Genomic DNA, 27,042 nt, shown 5'->3' on the forward strand with positions numbered 1-27,042 from the left:
CCATGTGCCTCACACCAATGACCGCAAGAGCACCAGGCTGGGGTTGGCATAGTGTTTAATGCCATCTTCACTGACAGGCAATGAAACTGGGGGCATGTTCCTGGCTGCCCGAGACTCCTCAGGTATTGGGAGCAAGCACTTCACAAGCCAGCAGTGTGTACTGGGATCCCTGGGTGGTCCCTTCTTGGGCTCAGCACTCCCATCTCCTTCCCCACAAATGGGGTACCTGTCAGAGGCCTGGGGCTGGGCAGCAGCCAGCCTCTCAGAGTGGGGAGCCCAGTTCTGCCTTCTGCACCCGCTCACTCCTGTGGGTACCATCGCAGTACGGAGGCTTCTGGGTGGCCTTGCAGGTACAGAGGGCCATTACTCGGGTCTCCTGGGCCTTGAACTTGAGTGGGGAGAGGCCAGTGCGTTGGAAGAAGTGGGAGCCATCACAGAAGGGCTGGTGAGGGAAAGAGAGAAGTTAGAGGCCCAACCCCACCTTCTGAGGTAGGACAGGTCTAGAATAGGGCTCAGGCTCCTGAGGGAAACTGCCTGGATCCCCTAGTTTACTCTCATCTGCAGTGTGAGAGTGAGAGGAGAGCTGTCCCAAGTAAAAGAAATAAATAGTGGTTCTTACACACTTTGCTAGCAGAGAGTGTTCAGTAAGGAGTCTACAGCATTCATCTCGGGGACCCAGAAGACCAGGATACAAGGGCAGAATTTTCAAGGTGAAATGGGACTTTCAGTATCAGCAATGTTTACATGAATAGATTTTTTTTTTTAAATGTCTCTGAGTCTCCAGTGGCTCATGAAATGTACTTCCTTCCACATATTCTCAGGGTAAGACCTCTGCGTGGGAGAGAGCCTGCACGCATCACAGTGCTCTGAGACTGGGCTATCGCTTTTGTTTGGCCCCAGGAAACAAGTGGGCATGTTATAGGGAGTGGATGTCACAGGGAGGAAGGGTGAACCGGTTGCCTGGTGCAGGCATATATTCCCCATCCTTCCCAGAAGCTGTTCAAGCAGAGACAGGGTAATGAAAACAGGCCTGCCTTGACTTGCTAGTTAGCAGCAGAGCTGAGCCAAGCAAGGCCTCTGGACCCTGAGGTCAGGGGAGGGGAGGGGCGGAGGCGACCTGAGGGAAGTATACAAATAAAACACAGCAACCTGTCCCAGAGGACAAAAGGCAGGGAGGCAGAGTGCCAGCCTGCGCCAGGCATGTGGCTGGCGTTCCCCCAGCACTGCTCTCCCCTCGTGAGGACATGCTCCAAAGTCATGTCAGTGGCAAAGTAGGACTTGGGACCCAGGGCGCTGACACCACACCACACCCACACCACTTAGAGGCACACAGTTGAGAGCCCAGCTCAGGAAGGAAAGGGGCCCTGAAGGCCAAGTGTATGGGTCAGGTTCCTGCTGGAAAGAAGGCTCCTGGGGCGGGAGGGAGAGGGAGGTGGGAGCAGGCAGTGCTGGGCAACTAGGGAAGCCAGGTCAGCTGAGAAAGGGAGGGTCTGTGGGAGAAGACGCAGGCGAGGGGCACTTGGAACCGGAGAGCCTGCAGTCTTCCAATGCTGGGGTTTAAGGCCTGGGAACCTTTGGCTCAGATGCTTCCTAGAAGGAGGGAAAGAAGAAGGGAGAAAGACAACCCAGCTTCTCAGGGCTCAGAGCAGCGTCCAGGCCGGGGCTCCAAGGGGGGCACACGGGTAGAGGAGGCCAGAACCCTGGGCTCCAGCCACCTGGCTGTGGGGCTGAGTCTCTCTGTCTCTCTGGCCTCATCTCAAATGGTGGGTACAGAAAAAAGGGAGGTCAGGGATGCGGGTGGCATTGGCTTGAGGGCATGCTTTCGCCCCCAACCTCCCCTGTACTTCAGGTATGTGTGGGAAAAAGAGGAAGGTCTCTGGCAACCAGGAGTGCCCTATGGTAATGAGAGGCTGGTAGGGGTCTCTCACCTGCTTCTTGCTGCGCCCACACACACACCATCTGTAGGTTTTCCCAGCTACCAACTCCACCTTGATGGGCGCTTTCAGGGCCACCACAGACTTGGCTGGGGTTTTAGGGAACCATCGGCTCTGTGGCAAGGGAAGACGAAGGGCTTGGGGTCAGCCCATGTCCTGGAAGCAACTTCCTGCCTATGGACTTGTCCAGGTTCCCAGTGGCTCTGGCTTATGGCAGGCTTCCTCTGCAGGAGGCTGATTTGATGCCACTCCACAAAGACATTCCCCCAGGACAGGACCCTGAGCTCCAGACAGGGAAGAGATTTCAATCCCATGCAGGCATTCTAGTTTCTGGGGCGCCCAGCTGCTTTCCCCAGGTGGGAGTCCAGGATCCTGGCAGCCTGGGGCTGTGTTTGTCAGGCACTGCCATTCCCAGCGGGGAAGCCTGGCTCCCTGCCCTGTGCCCCCTGGTCACTCTACCTCCCCTGAGCCATCGGGGAAGGGAGCTGGATAGAGGCAGGGCATTCTGAGATTGGAGTGGGGAAGCAGAGCTGACCGTTTCTTCTCTGGTCTCTACGTTTGGGGGTCTCTGGGCCGGGGGATTTGGGGGAAGGGAAGGGGAAAGGGGTACTTACCAGCCAGGAGGAGAGGTCGCGCCTCTGGCTCAGCCTCTGAAAGGTATGCAGGCATGACTAGCCAGGCGGTTTGGAAGCAGAGGGGAAAAAAAAAAATCAGTGGAAAGCGTTGGAATTCAGAGGGAAGTCATCTGGGAGGGAAGAGACGCCAGGGATTCGGGGCGTAGGAGAAAGCAGAGGGTAAGAAAAAGAGGGTCACAGACAGGAAGTGGAGTTGCTGGGAGGTGCTGGCTGCATCCACCCCGGCGCGGCGAGGAGGGCTGCACGGCCGCGGGCGAGGCGGGACTCGGGGACGCTCAGCGGGGGACGGACGGGGCTGGGGCGCGGGGCCGAGGTGCTCACCCAGGCCGCAGGCCGCACGGGCGCCCCCACGCCACTCATGCCGGTCTCCGCCGCCGCGCCCCGCCGGCTCCGCCCCGCGCCCGGGTCACCTCCCGCTCCCGCCCAACGGGCCGGCCCAGCCTGCCGCGGCCCGGAAGACGCCCCGGGGCTCCGCGCGGTGGGGGCCGGGGCCTGCGCGGTCGGCCGGCCCCGGGGAGGGGAGGGGGAGGGCTGCGCGGGGGGCCGTCCCGGCCGCTGCTCCCAGAGCCTCGCCGCCCCGTGTGGGCGGGGACCTCCCGGGAGCCGGCGGCTCCCTGTCCTCGCCCGGGGGCTCGCGTTGTGAGCGGATTCCCGCCTGGCCCCTCCTTGTGGGTGGCACAGGTATCGGAGTCTTCATCAGGAACCTGGGGGGCTTGCGCTTACCGGTCTGTGAACTATTACGAGTGCTTCTAGAAATAGGACAGACCACCAGCCCCAGCCCCTCCCCAGGCTCCCACAGTTGGCACTCCCCTCCCTTCCCCTTCAGTAAAGCCAGACAAAGCAGGGGTCTTTGGATTTTTTTTTTTTTTTGTAAAACATTCTTTTATTAAAAGAACAAGTGCTGTTTACGAACTGCCCTTCGTACAAATAACATCCGTTATACAAAGATACAAGATCCGGGTTATGCACAATTCCAGGCTTGGAAGTGAAAGGAGGGGGGCATTGCCTTTTGGGCTGAGGATATAAAGGAGGTTCTAGAAAGAATGTAAAAGGAGCCCCTGGGTTTGCAAACTCTGGCTTCCCCTCCCTGCTCCCCTAGGAAGGGTCTGCTACATTGAGACAGGCTGGGATGGCTAGGAGGGAACAGGGCTGGGAGTCAGGATTTGGGTCTCCAGTCCTGCCACCTGAGTCCCAAGTTGGGCTGGAGGAAGTGAACAAAGGGCAATGAAGGCACCCCTCAGTCCCCAACTTTTCAGTAGATCAAGTCAAAGTGGTTGGAAACTAGACACACTTTGAATCCGGATTGATGTGACTGGAGGGAGCCAGGGTATTGTGCCCCACTTCCTTCAAATTCCCCACCAAAGTCACCTTAATCCCTCTAGGCACCTCTCCCCGGGGAAAAATAAATTGAGATAAAGGACAATTGGGAGCAAGCTGCCTACCCCTAACTTTGGCCCACTGCACACACCAAGAAGATGCTGGAAGTTGGCCAAGGGAGCCTGTGCCTTTGAAAAGTTGTCTGCATTTCCAGTTTGGATGAAAGGAAAATGTGGAGGTTACCCTTTCTCAGAGCTCACCCCTGGCTCTGTATCCCCTCACTCGTCCAGGCCCTTCCCTGGAACTCAGTATAGGCATGGGTGGGGAGCTCTCAGCCTCAAGGTTAGAGCACCAGGAGGCAGCGGGAGACCCAGGAGCCTGAGGGGAAAGACACACACAAATAGGAAAAAACTTAAAAAAAAAAAAAAAAAAAAAGCAATCTTTAAAGTGTCATTGTCTACGGAGAGGATCCATCAGCTCTGAGCTAAGACTATCAGTGCTACATAGACACCCTCCCACCCCAGGGCCAAGCCCAGCCCCCCCCACACACACAGGGACAGACAGACAGCCACATGGAGGTGGTGCAGTGGGGGGCGAGAGAGCCCAGGACCAGGAGGCCAGGGTCCTGAGGGCTGGTCCTGGCTCTGCCCCGAGCCCCTGCCCCTCCTAGGCTTGGAGCTATCACCTGTGAAGCAAGGAACCGGTTTCCAACCACCCCTAAAGATAAGTCCCTTCCAGCTCTGATATTCATGCACCAGTCGTGACTTCAAAGCCAGACAGGGGTTCTGCATGCACACCCCTCACACCTCCACGCTGAGCGTGCTTACACACGAAGCTCCTCTCATGCATTTTCAGACTCCATTTCCGTCCTGCAAACCACATCCTTTCTCTCTGCTAGGCAGAGAGACCTACAAATCTGTATTTTTTCCCATTCCCCATCCGAATTCGTCCTTGAAAAAAAAGGAACAGGGGATGGGAAAGGAGGGTGAGGTCAGTCAGTAATAGCCATTCCCCTGCATTGGGATCCAGAAGATCTCCAGAACTTTCCTATTATAAAGCTCCCTCTGAAGAAGGAAATGCACTACTTCTCTCACGCCCTGCCCCCTGGCAGAAATAGAGGGACAGCAGCGATTCATACCCAGCCTGGGTCCCTTCTAATCTAACCTAACCTACCTGCTGCTGCACCCCAGCCTGGGGAAAGCTGAAAAAAACAGGCTCTTGGAGATGAGAACCCCAGGCTCTCGGGTGCTGGGAGGGAGGGGGAGGTCTTGGTTCCAGTGCACTAAATCCTAGGGACCCCTCGCTCTCTGCCACAGCAACCTTGGAGTGAACTGGCTTCCCTCAGCATCCAGAACAGAAGTTGACTTCAGCTCCTAGTGGGTGTGAGTGTGAATGAGCAACTCTTCTAAGAATCTCTTAAGGTTATTTTTCTTTTCAGTGGTTTGGGGGCAGGGAATTAGAGAGCTTAATAATGAAGATGAATAAAATGCTGAATCCTATCGTTTCTTTCTAATTGATATTTAGCCTTAATAAAAAGTGAGTATTTCTGAGGTCATCACAACTGCCTTCCCCCCACCCCCAAGCCCTTGCAAGTGCCTAAGAAATTGCCTCTGAAGGATTCCCACCCACCCCCTCCTTTATCAGCTCCCTAACATCTTACAAAGTCTTATCAACAGGAATATTAATATTATTTTCAGTATCAGAAAAAAACCAGTTGAGCAGCACAGGCAAAAATATATCTGCACTACGTTTCTGTCGTTGCCAAAAATATACACATCTTCTTTTCTTTATTTAAAAAAAAAAACCAACAATAACAAAAACCCAAACAGAAACACACACAAAAAATCCACACATGCAAAGACTGACGAGACATGAGCATCAGGGAAAGCTGGAAACGCCTTCTCCCGGCTCCAACCCCAGTGCAACTGAAACAGAGACACAGGCTTCCCCCCACCACTCTCCTGGCTGCCCTACTGGCCCCTCGGCCTTTGCCACCAAAGGCTCTGAGCAGGTGGGGGCTCTTTTAGGTGAGAACTGCCCCCTCCACCCTGGGGAAATAGCTGGTGGGGGAAAGGATGACTGTCAGGTCAGCTCAAGTGAAGGCTCCTGGCTCCCACGGTTGGTCGGGGCGGGAGTAGGGTGCGGGAAGCAAGCTGGCTAATCCTGGGAAGGAGGTTTTCTCCGCTGAAGGACGTGGCACTTTACCCCCCACCCCTGCCCCATCCCCCAGATCCTTGGGACTCCCCCTGTGCCAGTGAGGCAGGACCAGCTATCAGTGGGGGAAGGAGAGCTCTGAAGGGGGCAGTGAGGCCAAGTGGGGTCTGGGGGAGGGAAGGCAGGATATTACCCTGATTCAAAGCCCCCAGCCCCCATTACTCTCCAATAGTGGAGTACTGTTCTGGTTTTTGTTAACCATTCACACCCCAGAAAGGGACCAAAGTTGGTGAGGTGGGGAGGGTGCAAACAAAAGTTGGGAGCCCCCTTCTGGTACTGCCTCATCTGAGCACTGCTCCTATCCCTGCCCTCGGCGGCCCCAGGCCCAGGGGGAGTCAGTCAGACAGACAGACAGACAGACAGACATACACACACACACACACACACACGGACACACAGGCACACACGCTCTCTGAGTCAGGCAGCTCCTTCTTCCCACCCTCCGCACTCCTAAATCCAATAGTGCAAACAAGGGGCAGGGCCCCAGGGGGCTGAGCCTCCTCCCCCTGTGCTCCCCCAGCCAGTCACCTGGGGGCTCACGACAGGTGGGGAGGCTCTGGCTAAATCTGAGGCCCTGCTGCCCCTTCCTCAGCTCCCTAGTCTGTGGGCTTTTACAAGCTCAGCTTGTAACCTTTGTTGGGGGGGCGGGGGAGGGGTACCAGGGAGACACAGTCCCAGGGATCTCTTCTGCCATCTGCCCAAGCTAGGAAGAAACTGCAGGTAAAGCAGGGCCACCCCTTCTTTCCTAAGAGATTTCCGCGCACGAACAGGCCCAAGCCTGTCCCCCTACCTCTCCCCACTCAAGTGCTGATCCATTTTCTGTGGAGGGTCCAACCAACCCCCCACTTATGCCATAGCCCACTTTGCTCTTGGAGGACCTCAAAGCATTACTGAGAGTGGGGGCTCCTAGGTGGGCTGGGAGCCTGTCCTCCCTCTGAGCCCCTCACAAAGGGGTCAGTGCGGAGGGAGGGGGGCCCAGTGGAAGGGGCACCCTTCTCTGGCTCAGTCCTCGGCACCAGGTGCACCCTGCACTCCCCAGGCCTCAGCACACGATCTGGGCTGGGGCTCTCCAGGGTCTGGATGCAGGTGCCTGCTCCAGGCTAGGACCCTCAGGCCAAGAACTGCCCCCTCCATCTGGGGATCAGGAGGGGCTGGGTGGATTTAGCCTTTTTCCTGGTTGGCTGAGGTTCCTTTGTCAGCGGTCTGGAAAGAGAGGAAGGGAGGCTGGGGGTTTAGGAGGTGTCTGGTTCTAACACCCAGTTGAGAATAGCTGCCAGGGGAAGGATGCTCTTGTAGGGTCCGGTGAGGGAGCCCAGCTGAAGCCCCTGCCCTGGGCTCTTGGCTAAGGCCTGTGTCTGTGGTTCATAGGGGGGAGGGCAGGCTGCCCTGCACAAGCGCACCCATCTAAGCGGGCATGTGCCTGCCAAGGCTGGCAGCACCCTGGGCTCTGACAATATGCCCTCAGAGGAAGGAGGGAGAGGTGGAGCCTTTGGAGAAAGGCCCACCCAGAGCATCATCTTTTTCTAATTGGTCCACTCAGAGAGCAAACAGACTTTTCTAATTGGTCTTCCAGAGGAACATCATTTTCCAACTGGTCCTTTTGCTACTAGCCTGTGCTCAGTTTTTCTCTGGCAGATCAACAGAGGCCCTGGGGCCTGCAGCAGGGTGCCTGGCTGACCTAGGGGGTCACTTCCTTCCTCCTTCTGATGCTCCACCTCTGCCCCTCCCGGAGAAGGCAGACAGGACAGTCCTGTGCCCCCTACTCACCCCGCCTTTGGGGCCACTGCCATCCGCCCCCGCCAGGCTGAGGAAGGGGTTGGTCTGGGCCGTGAGGACTGGAGGTCCGCCTGCTGCTGCTACTGCTGCGGCTGCTGCCGCCGCGGCCATGAGACTCGTGTTGTTGCCGAGCGAGGGAGCCACCAGGGCCCCGGCAGGCAGCAGTGGGGGGGCGGAGGCCGCAGGCAGCAGGCCAGGGGTGCCCGCAGACAGCAGCGGGGTGGAGCTTCCCGCCAGCAGGCTGGCCATGGGCAGCTGGGAGCCCCCAGCCATCTGCAGCCGCTGCAGCTCCCGCTTCTGCTGGATCTGCTGGATCATCTGGTAGACAACAGTCTGGTGTTCCTGCAAAGGGGCCAGAATGCTCATGGGCCAGTGGTCCCTGGAGCCAGCTTGCCCTACTTGGCCCAGGCCCCGTCCCATCTCACTGGAGCCCTGAGGAAGGAGACCTGGGGACAATCAAGGTCCTGTCTCTAACTCCCTGCTCGGGTCCTCAGTTTCCCCATCTGGATAAGAAAGTGGTTGCTGCCATCAGTGTCGGTAGACAGGCATTACAGGCCTAGTGCTGGAGGATGTTTGACATCCCTGGCTCCACCCCCTGGCTGGAGCGTTTCCTCAGTCGCTATGACAACCACAAATGCCCCCAGGGGTGGGATGACCCCAAGTTGAGAAACAACTAGACTAGGTCAATAGTATTCCACTCCTCCTCTTTTTGTTTGGTTTCTTTCAAGATTTATTTTTGCTTTGAGTAGGCAAGGCGTTTTCAGTGTTCTAAAAACCAAAACGATATCCAGGTTTACCTTTAAGGAATCTTGCTGCAACCCCTGTTCCCTTCTGGCCCCTACAGGTAACCAGCTGAATTGGTTTCTTGGGTTTTTAATGTTTCTTTATAGGAAAATGGTTCTGTTTTCTGGTTTTTCAGTTCCCTCCTTTTTAAAAAGAACTTTTCTCCAAAGGAAACCTTCGAAGAACCCGACATACAACACAGATGTAAAAGGGGCTGCTCTGGTTGAGAGGGTGACCACCTGCTCAGCCACAGACCCTGCAGCTCCCGCTGAAGATCCTTGGGACTGGGACTGGAAATGCTCCGTCACTGGGAACTCACCCCCCAACAGACCTTTCCCCTAGGATGTGATGCAGGGTCACTAGAGCATCCCTTCTGCTATGCCCAGGGCCGGAAAGCAACCCTTATCCCTTTTGTCCCTACATGCCCCACAGGAGCCCAGCCTGAGGCTGCCCTCCTCCTTCCACCTTCCCTCCCAATCCCTGCGGTGCCAGCCTGGCCCAGCCCTGACACGGTGAACCCCCACCTTCACCCTGCAACGCGGGAGCTGCCTGGGCAGGGAGGGCATTACCGGGGTCAGCTGTGGGGAGGCCAGGAGCTGCTGGAGCTGCTGGAGCTGCTGCTCTTGCTGCTGCAGGAGATGTCTCTGCTGCTCTGTCAGGCTGAGGCAGGGGGACAAAACACAGACCATGGGAAGGGGCGGGGCGACACTCCTCTCCCACCCAGGCCCTCCAAGTTCCCAGACTCCCTCAGACCCAGGTGGAGAAAGGCAGGGGTGTGCGGTGTTAAAGGACTACAGAGAAACAGAATGAGCTCAGAGACCACTGGGAGGGAGACAAGTTGGACAGAAGAATTTTTCCGGACAGGAAATCAAGATTGGGGATGCAAGAAGGAAACTGATGATTTTGTCCCTGGAGAGCTACCATCCAGAGGACACTCACATCTACCATCTAGGGAATACTTGGGGCCAAGAAGTGACTAGATTCTATACCCTGTAAGACTGAAGAATGTTCTTCCTTTTGGGGGTGGGGACTATGGGTGTTTGGGGGGGAGTCCCTCCCCAAACCAGCCTCCCCATTCCCTTCCCCAGGCTGAGCTCTCCCTCACCTGTTAAGACAACCTGGCAGCTGCAGCGTGGGGGCCCCGCCAGCCTGGCTCAAGCCCGCAGGGTTGGGGGCGGCAGCCCCATTCAACCCCCCCAGGAGCCCATTGAGGGGCAGGGCCCCGCTGCCCGCCAGCCCCCCCAACAGCCCCTCAGCCATGGGCATGGCCCCCAGCCCCGCTGCCCCCGGTGCCCGGCCCAGCCCGTTCTGTGGCTGGGGCGGGAGCGGGGCCGGGGCCCCAGGCAGGGCCAGGGGCAGAGTAGCAGGGCTCTGCTGGAGCAAGGGCAGCGGTGGGGGCGTGCTGTGGAAGGACAGCGACGAGCTGCTGCGGCTGGGGCAGCCTGAGTGTGGGTCCTGGGGAGGGAGGGGGAAGGGAGGGGTCAGAGGGGCAGGGGGCCAGCATGATCTTTCTGGCCCCCGGCCCAGCACCCACCAGCATTCTCACAGAGCACAGCCACCCCCACCTCACCCAGGCAGAGCCACCCAGGGGGAAGGGGCATGGCCCAGAGATAAAGGCTAAAGATCCCAACAGTCTTCAAAAATATTTACAGATCACATCCTGGGGGCCCAGTGCCCCTTGCAATCCTTGTTAATCGGGAACAGTGAGGTTGGCGGTGGACATCTAGTGAACTAGACCCCAGCCCCAGGGTTCACTGCTTGCCCTGAATTATCTAATTATTCCCATATACGGGTGAAGCCATTGATTCTTAGGCAGGCTAAGTAACTGCAGGCTGGAGAATGGCAGCTGGAGGGAAAGGCTCAGGTTCAAATTCTGTGTCCACAGTTCACTGGCTTCTCTGTCTTACTCATAACGTGGGGGCAATAGTAACACCAATTCCATAAAGTCTAAAAAACAGTGCTTTGAAAATCTCAGCATAGGACATGATTTCAGAGGGCAAGTGTGCAATTAATATTCATTATTGCTATGATCATTGTTGCTCAGGTACACAAGCACCCCATTTGTTTGACTTCACTAGTAACCACAACCTAACAATAGATTGTTCCTCCCCACCTTGACCGCCAAGCACAGGAGGATTATTTGGTGCCAGTTGCTGTAATGAACCCTTTCCAAATAGTCTCAAAGAAGCCTTCCCTACCCACCTCCTAGCTCCAGAAGAATCCCACCCCCATTCTGCCTCACAGCCCTCAAATTATTCCCATTTTTGCACTTTTCCTGGTTTGTAATGATTATTTTCTTGGATCGCTAGTCTATCTTCAGAGGCAGGGCCCAGGCCGTTTTGCTCACTGATTGTTGAGCCAGTGCCCAGCATTAAGTAGGCACCTATAATTATCATTTAAGGAAGGAAGGAATGGATCGGTCAACCAATTGCTCAGCCAGTCACTTCACTGCCAGGCCTCCAGTAGCTGCAGCGTGGAGGCCTGGCGCTTCTCCTCTTGCTCCCCTCACCCCCTCTTTGCCTCCCCCCGCGGCGCCCACCTCGGAAGACGTGGACAGAGAGTTGTCCAGGCCAAGGCTGTTCTTCCCTGGGGGGCTCTTGCTGGTGCTTAAGGAATCGCTGCTGCCGGCTGAGGGAGGGGAGTAGGAAAGGAGGTCAAGGGCTGCAGTCGGGGCCCTTGTCGCGCCGCCCGGCAGAGGCTCCCACTCCCGGACCGGGTGGGAGTCTCCTTACCTTGGGGAGGCAGGCCATAGGGCCCAGGGACTGGGCCGTTGGTGGCAGGCAGGGCGGCAGGCAGGGCGGGGAAGGGCACAGACAGCTGCACATTGAGAATCTGCAGCCGCTCCTTCTTGGCCGTCAGGCTCAGGATCTGCTCCTGAAGCCGCTGGTTTTCCTTCTGCAGCGCGTGCAGCGCCTTCAGCATCTCCACGACTGCAAGGAGAGGGCGAGAGCGCCTGAGCCCCGCGGGCCGGGAGAGGCGGGGCGGAGGCGGGGCGAGAGGCCCGGGGCGGGGCCTGGAGGGCGGGGCCTGGCGGAGAATATCAGTCTGAGACCTAGAAGAGAAGGCGCCAGGCAGCAAGAGACTCAGGTGAGCTCCGGGGAGGCGGGACCCGGGGGAGCCAGAGGTGTGAGGACTAGAGGCGGGGCCTGAGGCTCGGGGTCGAGGTGTGACCGAGAGCGTCGAGGTGGGAGGAAGTTGGAGCAGAGTAAGGTAAGGGCCAGGAGGCCGCGGGGGCCGAAGGCGGGGAGCACAGGTGGCGGGTCCAGGAGTCGGGCCTAGCGAAGGTTAAAGGTAAGGCTCGGGGTAGCCCACAGTTAAGGCTGGAGCGGGGCCCAGGGGCGGAACCTTAAAAAAGTTTGGGGACCTCGCAGAGAAAGGTGACCGAGCCTGGGGGTCCTAGGGCAGGTCTCCCCGCCCGGCTCCACCCCTCCTCACTGTTGACACCGGCCTCGCCGTCGCCCTGCTTCTCCAACAGCTGCTCCATGTTCGTCGTTCCGGGGGCCGCTGGGTCTAACTGGCTGCCCCCGCAGGGTGCAGACGCTGTCTGGTCAAAGAGTGCGGGGAGGCTGCTGATGGGGGACCTGGGGTCAGAAGAGAGAACCGGGCTCAGGCTAACCTCACGGCCCCACTCCTGTCTCCCTCCCTCCCCCCTCCCCCCTCAGGGGTCCCAGTCGCCCCTTCTCGGATCCCACCCTCTCCTGGCACCCCCGCAGCCGTCCCCTCCTCCCCCTAGTGTCCCTCCAGCCCCGCTCCCAGCCCCTCCCCCAAGCCGCCGCCCCCTCCCTCACATGGAAGACAGACTCTCCTGGGGGGAGGTCCCCCGACACCGGAAGCTGCAGTCCTCCAGGTCTGGCTCTTGGAAGGAGAAGGGGAGCAGGGATCAGCGGGGGAGGGGTGCATCGGCCTCACGGTCCCCGCCTGGGAAGTGGGTGAGGGATCTGGGACTTTACCGTAGACTCCTTGCCCCCAGGATCTCCCCCAACCCCAGGCTGGCAGTTCTAGCTCGTAAGGCTCTGGGAGCCCGGTCTTGGAGACCTCGCCCCGTGGGAGGCACAGTTATGAATATGGTCTCTTTTCCTTTCTTTAGGCCGAGAGGGGGCCGCTGCCTAGCTTCTTTCAGAACCACCTCCCAAGTTCTTTCCTGGTGGATTCGGGGTTCTAGAAATTCAGGGCCTAGACAGTCCTGGGTTGAACTTGGACCTGACACTTCCTACATGACCTTGAAATGGAAACTAATCTCAGTGGGACGCCTGGGTGGCTCAGCAGTTGAATGTCTGCCTTCCGCTCAGCAGGGCGGATCCTAGAGTCTGGGATCGAGTCCTGCATCGGGTCCCTGCATGGAGCCTGCTTCTCCCTCTGCCTGTGTCTCTGCCTCTCTTTCTCTGTGTCTCTCATGAGTAAATAAAATCTTTAAAAAAAAACCAACCCTATTCTCTCTGAAATGACTGTTAGGAGGATTAAAAATAAGGTAATAAATGTGAAGTGTCAGCTGTCCTGCAACAAGTCCTAATAACTGCCACTATTCTAATTAGTCTTGTGCAATTTTTCATATCATAAACTCACAGGTTAGAGTGCAAAACCTTTTGCTGGGCCACAGAATGCCAATTTTGGTCTTGGAAAACGTAGTCACCCTGCGCTATCAGGCCATTAATTCTGGGATCGGATTCGGCCCCTTTAAGAAGGTTTACCTGAACTGGCGGGCGGGAGGTGAGCCCCGCCCCCTAGCCAGGCAGGTGGTGTCTCAGCACCAATGAGCTCTCTGGGGCTCGGTGGACTCTCCAGGGAGGGGGAGGGGCGCTTGCGATCTTCCCCCTTAACTCCGAAATATCCGGAGCGCAGCTGCCAAGCTAGTGGACTCTCTGGAGGCCCCATCCCGGGGAATAAGAGGCCAGCTGGGAACTATGCTGCAGTGACCAGAAAACTGGGCTTGGTGTCAGGACCAGAATTTGAGCTCTGGCTCTGCCTTTCTCTAGTTCAACTGTTTCGAGCAAATCATTAAGCCTCTTTCTTCTGTGGGATGGAGCAGTAGACATTCTGGCCGGTCCTGCTCCTGCTCCCACCGTCCACGGTTTTGTTTTGGTTTTGTTCTTAACGTGAACGCATACTCTGGTTTGTTGTGTGTGATTTTTTTTTTCAGGGCAGGCAATGGCTAGAGGGAGGGGGCAGCCAGAAAGGCCTCCTATCCTTCTGGGGTGACATGCAAGTGATGGGTGCCCCTCAGGTCCTTGGGAAGACAGGGGAATGGAGTCAGAAACACATACCTGTGTGGCTGCTCTCAGCTTGGGTGAGGAGGGGGTTAACGGCACCCATGGGGGTTCCAAAGATGTGGGTAGAAGGGAGGCTAAAGGTAGAGCCAGCCAGAGAAAACACCTGAGGGAAAGGAGGTATAGCCCAGCCCATGGTTATTCTTGGATCTAGGGCACAACTGTGTGTGTATGTATGTGTGTGTGTGTAGGGAGGGAGAGGGGGATCAGGTGTGCTGGGGAGGAGAGGACCAAGGAGAGGGAGACATTCTGGTGGCCATCAAGCCCCATCTCTCAATCTCTCCCCTGGAGAGCTGGCATCCTGGGGAGCCTGTCCCCCACCTGCCCAGGGATGGAGGAGTGCAGGGGTAAGGCCTCACCTGAGTGGTGGAGATAGAAGCAGAGGAGGAAGGGAGGGTGCTGGTGAATGGGGAGCGGCTGAGGCGGGGCAGGGCCGAGGTCCCTGGGGGCCCCAGCAGGCTGGAGGAGAGAGGGGTGCTGCAGACAGCGCGCAGCATTCCGCCACTGCCACCATGGGAGATGGGGTCCTTATTACTGGTGTAGATGCCTACAGGCACAAGAAGGACACAGAGGGAAGCTTACTGTCACTGCTCCCCCAGGCCCATCCTCAGTCAGATGGTTGGGGCAGCCCCTCCCCAGGGAGGATACTCCCCTGGATCTGGCCACACACATCAGTCTGACCCTCTTGCTGCAAAAATGTCACTTCTTGCCTATGTGACATCTGCTTGACATGCCTGCTTATTAGACTGCCCTGCCAAGACCAGCGGGATTCCAGGGTTTTTGAATAGGTTAAGTCCCATTGGCAGTTGACTCCAATCTCTCCCACTACAACTCTGCAGAAAATGGCTATAGGGGAGTGTCTTACAGGTGACTGGCTCTTCCATCCTTTATCTCTGGCTTTGGAGCAGTTTCTATCACATTGCCCTCTGACTGCATGCTTATGCCTCTGTTCCCTTACTAGACTGGCTGGGCCCTGGATGCCCAAGGGTCACTAACCTGCCCCTAGCAGGGGGGACTCCAGGCTCAGGCTGGGAAGGCTCCCTGAAGGCCCAAAGGTGCGGGAGGCCAGACCACCCAGGCCAGAGCTGACCAGGGAACCTCCGGAGAAGGGTGAGGCAGCAGTGGCAGTAAAGCCAGCCAGCTGGGCACTGGGCAAGGAGGGAATGGTGACGCCCCCAGCCCCCTCCTTGTTCCGGCTGCCCTTAGGACGACCCGGTCCATGTCGGCTCCTCTTGCTAGCTTTGTGCTTCTTCTCCTTCAGGCCTGTCTCAGGGGTCTCCTCAGCAGGCGCAGGGGCGGCACTCAGTGTGGGCATCCGCTTGTGGGTGCCTGCTGAGGCCCCAGACCCCGAAACGTGGGGAGACTTATAGTCTCCAGGGGACGGGGCCCGGGCCCGGCCCGAGCTGGAGGTGGTGGTGGAGAAGCGCATGATGGGCCCAAAGCCAGAGAAGACCACCTTCTGCTCAAAGAGGTCTGCTTTTGGGGGCTCAGGGGCTGAGGGAGAGGGGGGGGCTGAAGGGGTGGGGGCTGCAGGCTTGGAGTACTTGTCCTCCTCTGGCTGCTCCAGCTTGGGGAATGCCGAGAAGTCAGGGGAGCTCTGCAGGGACGAGACTGCACAGAGGGAAAACTGCATTACAGCCGCCCCCCCCCCCCTACCCCCCACTCCCAATGGCACTAGCTGGAGAGAGCTCTGGTCAGGGGGTTGGGGAAGCCTAAGTTCCTATCCCAGCTTTGGCACTGTCTCTCTGTCTTGGGATGAGTGTCCTCTGCCACCCCACTCCAGCTTCCCCACATGCAATAAAGGGGAAGAACTCCTGCTCAACTGACCTCACTGGACTGTAGAGATTACTGGAGAGATCATTAGTGTTGGTATAAAAATGGCACCTCATGGTCCAAGTGCAGGGGATAATGAATACAGCTATGGCAGTAGAGGGATGGGGCCTGAGAGGGAGGGGCTGAGGGGAGGGATTTTAGAGGAGTAACTTGGTGAGGAGCCCCCATCTTTAACCAATTTAAGAAGCAAATGAGATGCAAACCAGTGTGCAGAGGCCCTTGCTAGAGAAGCTCTGAGCCGAAGGCTGTCCCGCCCCCAGCTTCTTCCATGATGCCCACACTCACCTGCAGGCTGGAAGGGCCCCCCAGAGGAGGAGGAAGAGGAGGAGGAGGAAGAGGAGGAGGAGGAGGCGGAGGTGAAACTGCTCACACCTTTCCCACTGCTCAGTTTCTTCCCCTTGTGACTCAGGCTATGGCTGGAAGACTTTTTCCCCTTGGAGTCCCTGCTGCTCTCAGAGGTCTCCTGAGTGCTGGCCTCATGGTGGGAGGAGGAAGAAGCTGAGGAGGGGACCTGAGAGGAGGAGAGGGGAAGGCTCAAGGCCAGCTGCCTGGGCTCGCCGGATCTGGCCAAGGGGCAGGAGGACGCAGGGCCCCAATGCAGGAGGACACAGGGCCCTGGCTCTACCAGAAGAGCCCTAGTTTGGTTTGGGAAGGACTTGTAGGTGGGGAGGGCAGATCAGGGAGGTGGATGGCAGGAGAGGAGAATCTGTCTATCCTCCACCTGAGGCAAAAGAGAGTGAAAACAGTCCCTGGGCCTATACAGATGTGCCCATCTGTTCACTCATCCATTTAAGAAAGGCTTAGTGGGTCGCAGAAGGCTGGACTTGTGCTGGCTGGGACAAGTGCCACGGAGAGAAACCGCTGCCCTGGCCCGGCCCTTAAGCCTGCCAGTCACCACCCCTCCCTGGGTGGGGGCAGCCACCTGACTAACACCTCCTCCCCTGGTCACTCTGTGCGCTTCCTAGACAACCTGAGATTGCGGTGCTAAGCTTCTGCCTGGGAAACCTCTCATCCTTCCAAATCCAGCTTGGAAGTCCACAAGGCCACCTAGATCCCTGAGGTGGGCCCGGTCACTCTGTCCTCTAGTTCCTGAACACTGTGTCCTCACATCAGCCATGCCAACAGTTGCCACACGGTACTGCAATATCCAGTCCCATGTCTGAGGCCTCTGGCAACCCCCTAGAGGGCAGCAGGGTAGTGGCTGGAGGAGCACGAGCCCTGGAGTCAGGCAGAGCAGGCTGTGAGCCTGGTGGGCTCTGCCATCTGCTTTGTTCTGTTGTGCAGCTTCTCAACCTTGCTGAGCTGCAGTGTCCTTCCATGGCCAACTAGGCCTCTTTGGAATGTCACGAGGAACGTAGAGCCAGATACATACATAGTGTGGGGTCAGTAATGTTGACAACTCTGATGCTGGTAGCTGCTATGAATATACTGCAGATTGTCCTGTGGTGGGCAAGAGCATGGGCCTTTAAGCCAGACTGCCTGTACTCATTGACTCCACCACTTGCTGGCTGTGTGCTTTTAAGGTAAATTACTTACCCTCTCTGTGCCCCGGCTTCTCATTTATTAGGATTAATAAAATACCTAATTCACTGGATTATTTTGAGGAGTAAAAGAGCTAATCCCCACAGTCCCCTTCCACCCTCCTGTTCTAGAAGGGACCCTGGCATGTGGTGAGTGAGTGAGTAACTGAGTTAAGGCTTTGTATTCCTGCCAGGGTTGGTGCTTTTCCTCCGGGTGGAGACCAGGTATTCAGTAAGAGAGCAAATGCTAGAGGAAGGATGGGTCAGGGGGAGGAGAGCCACCCTGCACTGCCCTTCTCTGGGAGGAGTCCTGTCTCTGCCTTCCTCTTTGTTCTTTTCAACAGCTGGAGTTCTGAAGGGAGCCAGATGTGGTTCTGAGCAAGGGAGGAGAGGGGCGAGGGGGCGGGGTAGCTGAAATGCTGGGGTGGGCAGAGGGGGGATGGGCAGAAGGCTCCCAGAGGTCCAAGAGGACACCTGGCCACTGGGAATTCCCATTATCTCTGGCCCTGTTTCCACCTGCCTGCAGGCCCCAGGGAAAGGTCAGAGGGCATGAATGACAAGCTTTTCCAGGTGAGCCTTGGGAAGCAGGTGGGGACAGGGTTACTGGGACAGTTGCCATAACATCACCCTGGAAACCTGATGCCTGAGCCTCCTACTAAGATGCCCAGAGCTCTGCCAACCTCCTAAGGCGGGTGGAGGTGAACGGGGTAGTAATGGTGACAGGAAGAAGCGGTTTCTCCAGGCCCCTGTGCTCCTTCCATAGTGAGGTGTGGGGGTGTGGGCTGGAAGGAGGGGAAGGAAGGGGCTGCTCTGGCTTGGATTAGTGATTCCCTAGCCTCGGGTAGGGCCTGCTGGTTGCTCCTCCAGATGTTGCCCATTTCTGGAGACAGGCCTGACATACCAAGCCTGGGAAGGGTGGGATGAGTGGGGGGTTTCAGGGTACTGTCCATGGGTCTGCCCCCTGCCACCATGGGATTCTGGCTGGGAGATGGGCTTTGGGCAGTGCCCTGATGGGGGGAGGGGTGAGAGCCAAGAGGTCCTCTCTATCTCTGGGGAAGTGGGTCCCAGAATTTGTAGAATCAGCCTGAGTACAGTACCCGCAGACAAGAGCCAGTACTGAGGCTCTCTGTCTGGACAGAGGCAGATGTAAACATCTGGCAGCCAGCAGGCAGGGCAACACCCCTACTGCACCCCAACCAGCCTGGTAGGTCAGTGACTGGTGGGGCTGAGGAGCATAGGGTAGAATGAGGAGGTGGAGAAGGGTGGGGTAGAGAATATTGGCATTAACTTGAAGCTGCTGGGGGGTGCCCAGAGTCCCTGGCTCACTCTGAGCCTCTCCCTCCCTACCTCAGCCACTCCCTCCCCCCACACTGGTGTGGGCAGCAATACCTTGTCAGCAGTGGGGACCACAGGCGGGGTGAGGATGCTGGGGGGTGACTCAGGCCGCTTCTTGTGCTTCTGTTTAAGGCGTTCTTTGTCCTTTCGACTCTGGGGAGGGAGAAGTAACCAGATATGGGTTGTGGCAGACTGTCTGGTTGAGGATCAACATGGCATGTTGATGTGAGCAGCGGCCCTCTCTTGGGGATGGGCTTTGTGGGCATCATCTCCCCTTCTGGACAGACTGGGAGACTTAGGCTGGACAAGAATGGCTCAGGCAGGTTGCTTTGGGAGCCAACGGCCCCTCCCCCTCATCTTCCCTGCTTATTAAAGATAGCCTGTCCCATTTTCACACCAGAGACACAGTACCACACACATGAGCACACACCTGCAAGGGTACCCACCTGGGACATGGAGCTGTGTGTGTAACTGAGATGGGAACTAGGCACGCTGTGATGTACAGTGCAAGGGGACAGAGACAACCTGGCTGACACATGGCTAGACTGTGGAGGGGTCTACAAACGTGCATGGCCAAGTGTTGAGGGCTTTGGAAACATGGTCATGTCACAGGGAAGACACGAAGGAACCACAAAGACAGCTCCAGAGAAGCCAGGCCCTCATCTTACCCTCCATAACCCCATGTGTCACTTCCTCAGCCCCTGATGGCCCTTAGTGGACTCTGAGGAAGGGGGGGCAGGCCCCAAGACCTCCTGGGCACCTTGTGGTGGCTTCTTGAAAGGCTTATGTGTGCGTGTGCGTGTGTGTGTGCGTGGGGGGGGGGCGGGGACAAGGAAAGAGAGAAGACATTTACCTTCTTCTGGCCTCTTTCATGGTGAGAAGGGTGCTTCTCTTGCTGGGTGGATGGAGAGGCTGACCGGCTTCTCCTGCCAGCAATAAAACCACTGCCACCGCCCCCTGTGCTTCCTCCTCCCCCTGCTCCTCCGCCTCCCCCACTGGTATGCCGGGATGTCTTCTGGGGAAAGAAGAGAGAGGAACAGCCAAATCCTCCTTTCACTAGGTTAGGAAAAGATTCCTGAAATGATCCTGGGGGTCCAGTCCCTCCCACCCTGCTTGTCACTCAAAGGACCTTGTGTCTTCAGTGATGCTCCGTTCAGCAGAAGGCATTCTCTAGCCTTAAATCCTAGAGCTTTCCCAGCTGGCTTATCTAATGCACAGATTCAGTAACTGAGGCCCAGCAGAGCTAGAGGCATCTTGGCCCCAGCAATGTACCACTGGAGGTAGGACAAGTCTCTTCTTATCCACCTACATCTTTCCATGGCACCTCTTGGCCCATGTCAGGCAGCCCAAGCAGTTCAGTTCTGCCTCTTTCGCTGGGGTACAAGTGAGGTGGGGGCCCTCTCAGGCAATCCCTGCTCCCCCTGCACTCCACTCCATGCGCCCCTCCAGATAATTTCATTCCAGCCATCAGACTTCTGTTTCTTGATCCTGGCCCTCCCCCTCCATCAAACACAGCAGATCCTTCTGTCCCAATGGAGTTGATGCCCTTAAAAAGGGGGAAGTAAACATGTACAACAGCAAAAACCCAAATGATCCTCGTTCTGCATCTTCTCCTAGCCAGGGCCTGCCCCCTCCTTCCCTTCACTGCCGATGACTTCCCCCTATCTGACCGTTTCACATGTCCCACACTAGCAGGTCACCCACTACCTCCCAATTGCCAAATCGAAGGACTAATTGCCAAATCTAAGCCCTTTCCAAGCCAGTTCCTCCCCAGTGGTGGGTACTGCTCCTACCTTGCCAAGCACTAGACTCTCCCCTTCACAGTCCCCCTCACACCCTGACCCAGTGTACCCTGGTGGGCACCTGAGGATTCCAGCCTTGCCTTCTATCCTTGGGACTGCCACTACCCTGCCTGTGGGGCTGATAGCCACCTAATCTGAACATCCCCACTTGGCACCTCCTATCTGCTGCACCAAGCTCTCTACCTTGTCCTAAGTTGTCAACAAACCCTGAAACCAAGGTGACTATATAATTTATGATCCAAACCAGGACACTTTTGAAAACAAAAGGGGGAACTATTAATAATTACACCAAGGTGACAGGCACATACTGGAACTATCCAGGGCAGTGTAGGACATGTGCCAATCCTACAGAAGCCCACCACACCCCGTTCATAGCATTCCCAGGTGCTCAAGCACTGACAGCCTGACTCCTCTGTCCCACCCTCAAATCCTCCTTCTCGGCCACCCCCACATGTAGGCCTGTCTACCTAGAAATGGTTCTAGAGTCCAGCTTTATCCCTCCAGCCACCCCCCCCCCTCCCTGCTCGCAGCTGTCTCCCAGCCGCTAGCCTCAGCCCTTTGGATCCAGCTTCACATTGGCTGCCAGGGTAATCTTCCTAAAAAACAAATCTGATCATGTTACCCTCCTGCTCACAAGCCTGTGGCCTGGGGGTGAGGTCCAAGCTGCATTCCCAGGCAGGCTGCAGCCTCCCTCTCTAGGACACCTCACAGTTTCTGGAGCATGCAGGTCTCTCCACAACCAGGGAACAGAACCCCTCAGCCAGCCTCTCCTTGGGCCCCAGAAGCCTAGGGCTGAAGCTGGCCCTGCTCTGGCCCTGCCTGAGCACTCTGCTCATCTCCTGCCTCATTCTCACCAAGCCCCCTGTTCTGTTCCTACATTCTCTTTTTCATCTCAGGACCTGGCCCATGCCAGTCCCTTCACCTAGACAGTCCCAGCACCTGTCTTTGCTTGACAGGTCCTCGAGGAGCTTTCAAAGCAAATTGTGTGTTCCGAACACCACATGCCAGCTGTGGTGGAATAAGTTACATGACCTCGGTGGCTCTTAGTTTATTTGTATAAAATGGAAAATACAGTACACCTAGTTCTTAGGGTTGTGGGGAAGACCACATAAAATAACACATGTAAAGAGTTTCAGAAGCTGGAGCACAGTAAACTCCCACAACTGTTGGCTCTTATTGCTTCCACTTCCACTCAGCTTCAATGCTGCTTATTCCTTAAAAACTCTCCCACACTCTGACAGGCAGGTGTCTGAGCTCTGTCTCCTGGGATGGACTGCTGGCTTTGGCCCTCATTCACCTCCCTTGGGCTGTACTTCAGCCTATTCCTTATCCAGTGGCAAAGCTCCTCAGGGCAGGGACTGGGCTCCTTCCATCTCTGTCTCCCAGCACCAGGCACCAGCCTGGTCCACAGCCCATACCCTCTAAGGCATGGCTGACTGACCCGCTCACACCCTGGCAGACAAGACTCACCATTTTGCTGAAGTGGTATTTGCAGTAGCCACAGTACTTGACGTTGTCCACCTCTAGCACTTCCTCCTCACACAGCAGGCCTGCCATTTGGGCACTAACCAAAGGAGGTCATTCTGAGAAGGGCAATGGCCACAAACCAGACCAGCCCCTTTCTTCCCACCCGCCCTGGACCATAGCTAGGGTGAGGCCAAGACCATCCACGGAAACCACTGCCATCACCACCAAAGAGATAGCTGTCTGACAAACCTCGGAGGGGGTCGGTACAGATGGCCAGGGATCCTCAAGAACCCTGAAGGGGGTGTGGGACAGGCAGGGGGTCTCACCAGGTGACATGGAAAGCTTGCCGACATCCGTGGCGGTTACAGGTCATGCAGGCTCCCGAGGCCGCCTTGCTCTCCCGGCCCTGCTCCTCACAGATGTAGCACGTCTGTGGGACACAGTACAATTGTCCTCTCCTCCCTTCTACCTGAGGGATCCCTTGGCCTTCTCAACTCTCTCCTCTCCCCGTGATCCCACATCAGTCCCATCTAATCGAAGTTTCTGTGATGATGGAAATTGTCCAATATAGTAGCCATAAACCACACAGGCTACTGAACGCCTGAAATGTGGCTAGCGCAACTGAGGAATTGAACTTTAAGTTGTACTTTATTTAAATTAATTTACATAGCCACATGTAGCTGGTAGCTACTGAATTGGATAGCAGTCCCTGGATGGTGAGCCCTGTCAGGGCAGGGACTGTTGCTTTGCTTCCAGTGAGCTTATCCCCACCTCTGGGCCTTTGCTCATCTAGGTTCCTTCTGCCCGAATCTGGAACCCCATCCTCTCAAGGTGGGCCTCAGTCTACATATCTCTTTCCTTGACCACTTATCTATCGTAAGCCCCCCATGAGGTGTTCTTTATTTTAGTACCTTGTTTTCATACCACTTACCACAAACTGCATGTATTTTATTTGCCTGCTTATTGCTAGCTACAGTCTTCCCACACGGAGAACACATCTGTTTTGATATGTAACGCTGTGTGCCTGGTGCCTTGGCCCAGGTATGGCCCATAGTAGGCATTCAGGAAAACGTGTTCAGCGGATGAATAAGCAAACCCCCCGCTGAAGTCTATCCCTTGGCAGTACTAGTTTCCATGAGTTCCAGAGTACAAGTGCATGTCTGTTGATGGAAGGGGCCTAGCCACCTCCTCAGTTCCCCTTTGGCTGCATAGAATCAGATTACATGGATGAAGAGAGAGCTGGAGGGACCCAAGGATGGATGGCTGGGACGGGTGGTGTGGGCAGGGCTGGTATGGGGCAGGGCTGGTATGGGGCAGGGCTACTGACCTTGTTGAAGCGATCATGAGGCACATACTGCAGCACGATGGGCTCCATGGTGAGGACGTTGGCAAACTGTACCTCTGGGATGTAGAGGGCGCACACCACATGGGCCCAGCCTGGGGCGGTGGGAGGCTGGCCTCAGAGCCTGAGACCTGGCCTCTCACTACCCCAAACTGCACAACCCCCTCCCCCCACCATACCCTTCCCATCAGAATCCAGTACCAGCCAGGGAAGGGAAACCCAGTCTCCATCCCCACCTTGCCCATCCCAATGTCATCCACTCCTGCCTTCCCAGACCCTGCTCGGGGAGCTTTGCTGACCTCCACAGATGAGCTCTGGGGCTCAGGGCCCCCCTCACCTCCATTATCAGTCCTCTTCAATGCCCCGTCTTTGTGTGGGCACAGCTCACACCTCTGCCAATGCAAGGGGGGGCACAGGGATTTGGGGTGGGGGATCTGCTGAGCTGGGCCCTTCCTGAACACATTCAAAGGGCCCCTTGATGAAATAAGCTGTTTGGGGAATGGATGGGGGTATGGAAGAAACAGGATTGGCCATGAGTGATAACTGTAGGACATGAGTGATGGGGACATGAGATTCATCATAGTACCCTTTCGGCTTCTGCATGTGTTGGCAACTTTCCATAACAAAAAGTTCACACAACTAACAAACAAAATAAAAGGCCCAGTGCCAGAGGTGAGGCAGAGTGAAGGATAAGCTGAGGGAGAGATGGGTTGGTGATAGATGACAGGAAACAGGAAGTCCTGTGTGACAGTCCCACCCTAGCCTCAGCCTCTGAGTCCTCTAGTTGAACTGGGAGGAGATGCTCAGGTGTACAGGAGCAGGGAGGGAGTCTCAAACAAACTCACCACCCTGGCTGCTCGCTCCTGAGATTCACATTTCCGGCAGAACCAGGGTCCCGTTGGCACCTGGACGATGCCATAGCAAGCTGGGAAGAGGGGGAGAAAGAATCACCAAGTAAATCTGTCAGCAGTGGCTTTTCCCAGAGCAACCGGGGGGCAGAGGACTTTAAGGGAGAGGGGCTGCTCCCTTATCTGGAGTGGCTCATGAGACACAGGACCACAAAGAAGGCCTAACAGCACATGGCCAGACTTCAACCACACAACCAAGCATTCTAAGAAGTCTGAGTCCTTGACCTTAAACTTCTAGAAGACCTCTCACCCCCACCCCATGCTCTTTCTGGACCTGTTTCCCAACTCCGGCCTGGGAACAGTCCTCATCCTCAGGAATAGAGAAAACGAGAGAGGGAGAACATTTACTATAGTCAAACACGTTTTGTTGTTATGGGGGGGGGGGGCATTTCTTAAAGGGCCAGTAAGGGAAGAGGTGGGGAAGGAGGGGGTCCAGGGACTTCATCTTAAGCCTCTAACTATAATAGGTACAGGTCAAAAGTCAAGGCCGAACGCAGGTGCAGTGCAGGTAACCGATATGAGAGCGCTGGGAAGCCCGGACAGCAACAGCATTAAGGGTTGTCCCAGGAAGAGGGGGGGCAGCTGGCTGTGCCAGACAGGCGGGAGATGCCAGCCTGAGCCCTCGGCAAGACTCCTCAAGGAGTTAACTCCCGAACCATGTGCTGTTGGGGTAAACTCCAAACCTCCCTCTTCTCCATTCCCGGCCCCCTGCACAACCTCTCTCCCATGCGCAGCTCTTCCCGGAGGATTTTAGGAGTCCCCTCTCCCCTGGGACCCTTCTCTCCTCCCTTCCCAATTCCGCTCCTCCCAGTATCCGGAAGCGGGAGGGGGGGATGACCCCCCCTTGACCTCTCCCTCTCCGAGCCGGGACCAAAATAACCGGGCGGGAGGGGACACCTCGCAGGTAAACATTCCCCCAGCAGCCCCGACACTGGCGGTGTGGGGCGCGGAGAGTGCACTCACTGCCCCCTAGTCTGTCCCCAAACTCCCCCAACTTGGGGTGGGGGGCGCGGGACTGGAACAATAGGCAAGAAAACAATGCCTGACCCGGTCCTCCAGGACCGGGCGGGGGGAGCCCCCCGACGCCTCCCTTCCCTTCAGGTGGGGTGGGGGAGGGGCGCCCGAGCCCCGGGAGGTCTCCAGAGGGCGCGGCCCGGGGCTCCCCGCGCGCGCCGCCCCCGGGGTCCCGCCGCCTCCCGCGGGCCACCCCCGTACCTTGGTGGACAGCCACGCTGCACGCGTGCCCATCACAGTAGACCAGCGGGTTCTCGGCCCAGCCCCTCTCGTCCGAACATACGCAGCAGCCTCCTACCATCTCCTTCATACTCCCATGAGCTCCCTCCGGGGCTGGGGCGGGGGGCCGGCCGGCGGGGGTCGGGGGTCAGGGGGGGAGGGAGGGAGCGGGGGGCCGCGCGCCTCCTCGCTCCCTCCTCCTCCTCCTCCGCCGCCGCCGCTTCTTTTCTTTGCCTCCTCCTTCCTCCTCCTCGGCGTCCTCCTCCTCCTCCTCCTCGCTCGCTCTGTCTGGCCGCCCCCCCCGCCGTGCTCTCGCCCTCATGCCCCGACGGGCCCCCCCCCCCAACAATGAGACCCGCGCGCCGGGCTCGCCCCCTCCGCGCCGCGCGCCCAGCTACCAGGGCCGCCCGGCCGCCGCACAGCCCGGGCCCGGCGGGGGAGGCGCCGAGTGGCACATCGCGGGCGCCCGCCCGCCCCGCGCCCGCCCCGCGCCGCCCGCTCACGCGCCGCCCCCCCGGCCCCCCTGCCCGGCCGCGGCAGCCATGGCCGCGCGCCTCCGCTCGCTCGCTCCCGGCCCGCCCGCCGCCCGCCGCCGGGTAAAGTCTTAGGTTCAGGGAACAAAGCCTGGCTTGGTAGGGAGCTTTTCGCTCGCTCGCTCCGCGCGTATTTTCTCTTTCTTTTTCTTTCGGTGGCTCTTGGTTGTTGCTCCTGAGCTCTCCCTCCGCCTTGCCCTTCCATCTCGGCCCCAGTTCCCCGATTCTCCATCCCCCTCAGCCCAGGTCTTCGTCTCTGCTCTTTAACTCCAAGGAAACTCAGAGGTGGAGATCAGAGGAAGGGGCGCAGGAACGAACGGGAGCTACGTGGGTCGCTCGCCTTTCCGCGTCTAGGGGGGGCTCTTTGGGTGGCCGTTCGTGGGCTCTTTCCTCGGAGGCCCCTCTGGAGGGTAGACACTCACATGCAGATGTTTGTTCATTACACAAATATTTATTGAACGGTTACTATGTGCAGCCGCTGGGATAGAGCAGTGTACAAAACAGGTATGGATTCCTGCCCTCAGGGAGCTTCCCATCCAGCTTACAGACTCAGACGCGCGCGCACAGGATCTCGGACCCCTCGGAGGCACACCGAGGCACCCCAGACCCACAGACTCACTCCTAGCCTCATCCAGCCACACCACTTGACTCTCCCAGAGCCGCAAACCCCAGGTTCGGCCCCGCAGGCACGCTTACAGACCCACGCCAGTTAGAGTCCCACGATTGCGGAAGTGCCCGCAGACAGCAAGGTTACACTTGACCTCTAGGCGCACACACAAACACCTCACATAAACCTACACACAGCACCCGCAAAGGCTTAAGCCCCTGAAACTGGGTCTTGGAAGAAGTGAGGGGAGTCAGCCCGATGGCTTTATCCCAAGACCGGCGTGGGCCAAGGGAACGCAAGCTGACCCCCCTCCCCCGCTACTTCCTAAAGGAGGGGGCGGACGCCCTCAGGGACCAAAGGTCACACTCCCTCAGCGGGAGGTGGGGTGGCGGCGGGGAGAAGGCAGCCCTACGGGCTTCACCGACACTTCAAAGACCTCGCGCCCGGAACGCTTCCTGCGGGGGAGGGGCAGAGGGAGAGGAGAGGGGAAGACAGGCAGGGGGACTTGAGGGTGGAGGGGGCTGCCCCCGCTTCGGCGC

At 57.4% G+C, this 27,042-nt stretch overlaps 2 protein-coding genes across 5 annotated transcripts; both read right to left on the reverse strand.

The window, feature by feature from the left end:
* Positions 1–38: 38 nt before the first annotated feature.
* CISD3 (CDGSH iron sulfur domain 3) lies at positions 39–3,036 on the reverse strand. Its single transcript, XM_072747355.1, has 4 exons — positions 2,891–3,036; positions 2,549–2,584; positions 1,929–2,048; positions 39–442 (listed from the first exon to the last, which is right to left on the reverse strand). The coding sequence occupies exons 1-4, from the start codon at positions 2,927–2,929 to the stop codon at positions 263–265; spliced, it is 375 nt and encodes a 124-aa protein (XP_072603456.1). The 5' UTR covers positions 2,930–3,036; the 3' UTR covers positions 39–262.
* Positions 3,037–3,424: 388 nt separating this feature from the next.
* On the reverse strand, positions 3,425–25,646 carry MLLT6 (MLLT6, PHD finger containing). 4 transcript variants are annotated; one of them, XM_025995800.2, is made up of 20 exons: positions 25,346–25,646; positions 24,068–24,147; positions 23,560–23,614; positions 23,208–23,317; positions 22,207–22,310; positions 21,884–21,977; positions 19,465–19,623; positions 18,666–18,764; positions 16,042–16,267; positions 14,920–15,534; positions 14,283–14,470; positions 13,921–14,029; positions 12,448–12,514; positions 12,095–12,240; positions 11,392–11,589; positions 11,199–11,287; positions 9,765–10,114; positions 9,229–9,319; positions 7,868–8,218; positions 3,425–7,303 (listed from the first exon to the last, which is right to left on the reverse strand). In XM_025995800.2, the coding sequence occupies exons 1-20, from the start codon at positions 25,452–25,454 to the stop codon at positions 7,262–7,264; spliced, it is 3,282 nt and encodes a 1,093-aa protein (XP_025851585.1). In that variant the 5' UTR covers positions 25,455–25,646; the 3' UTR covers positions 3,425–7,261. The 4 variants fall into 4 exon arrangements, with proteins under 4 accessions (XP_025851585.1, XP_025851586.1, XP_025851584.1 ...); XM_025995801.2 differs by having other exon boundaries at positions 16,129–16,267; positions 19,465–19,626; XM_025995799.2 differs by having other exon boundaries at positions 19,465–19,626.
* Positions 25,647–27,042: the final 1,396 nt, after the last annotated feature.

This window comes from Vulpes vulpes, chromosome 2 (genome assembly GCF_048418805.1).
Source record: "Vulpes vulpes isolate BD-2025 chromosome 2, VulVul3, whole genome shotgun sequence".
In the NCBI taxonomy this organism is placed as follows: domain Eukaryota; kingdom Metazoa; phylum Chordata; class Mammalia; order Carnivora; family Canidae; genus Vulpes; species Vulpes vulpes.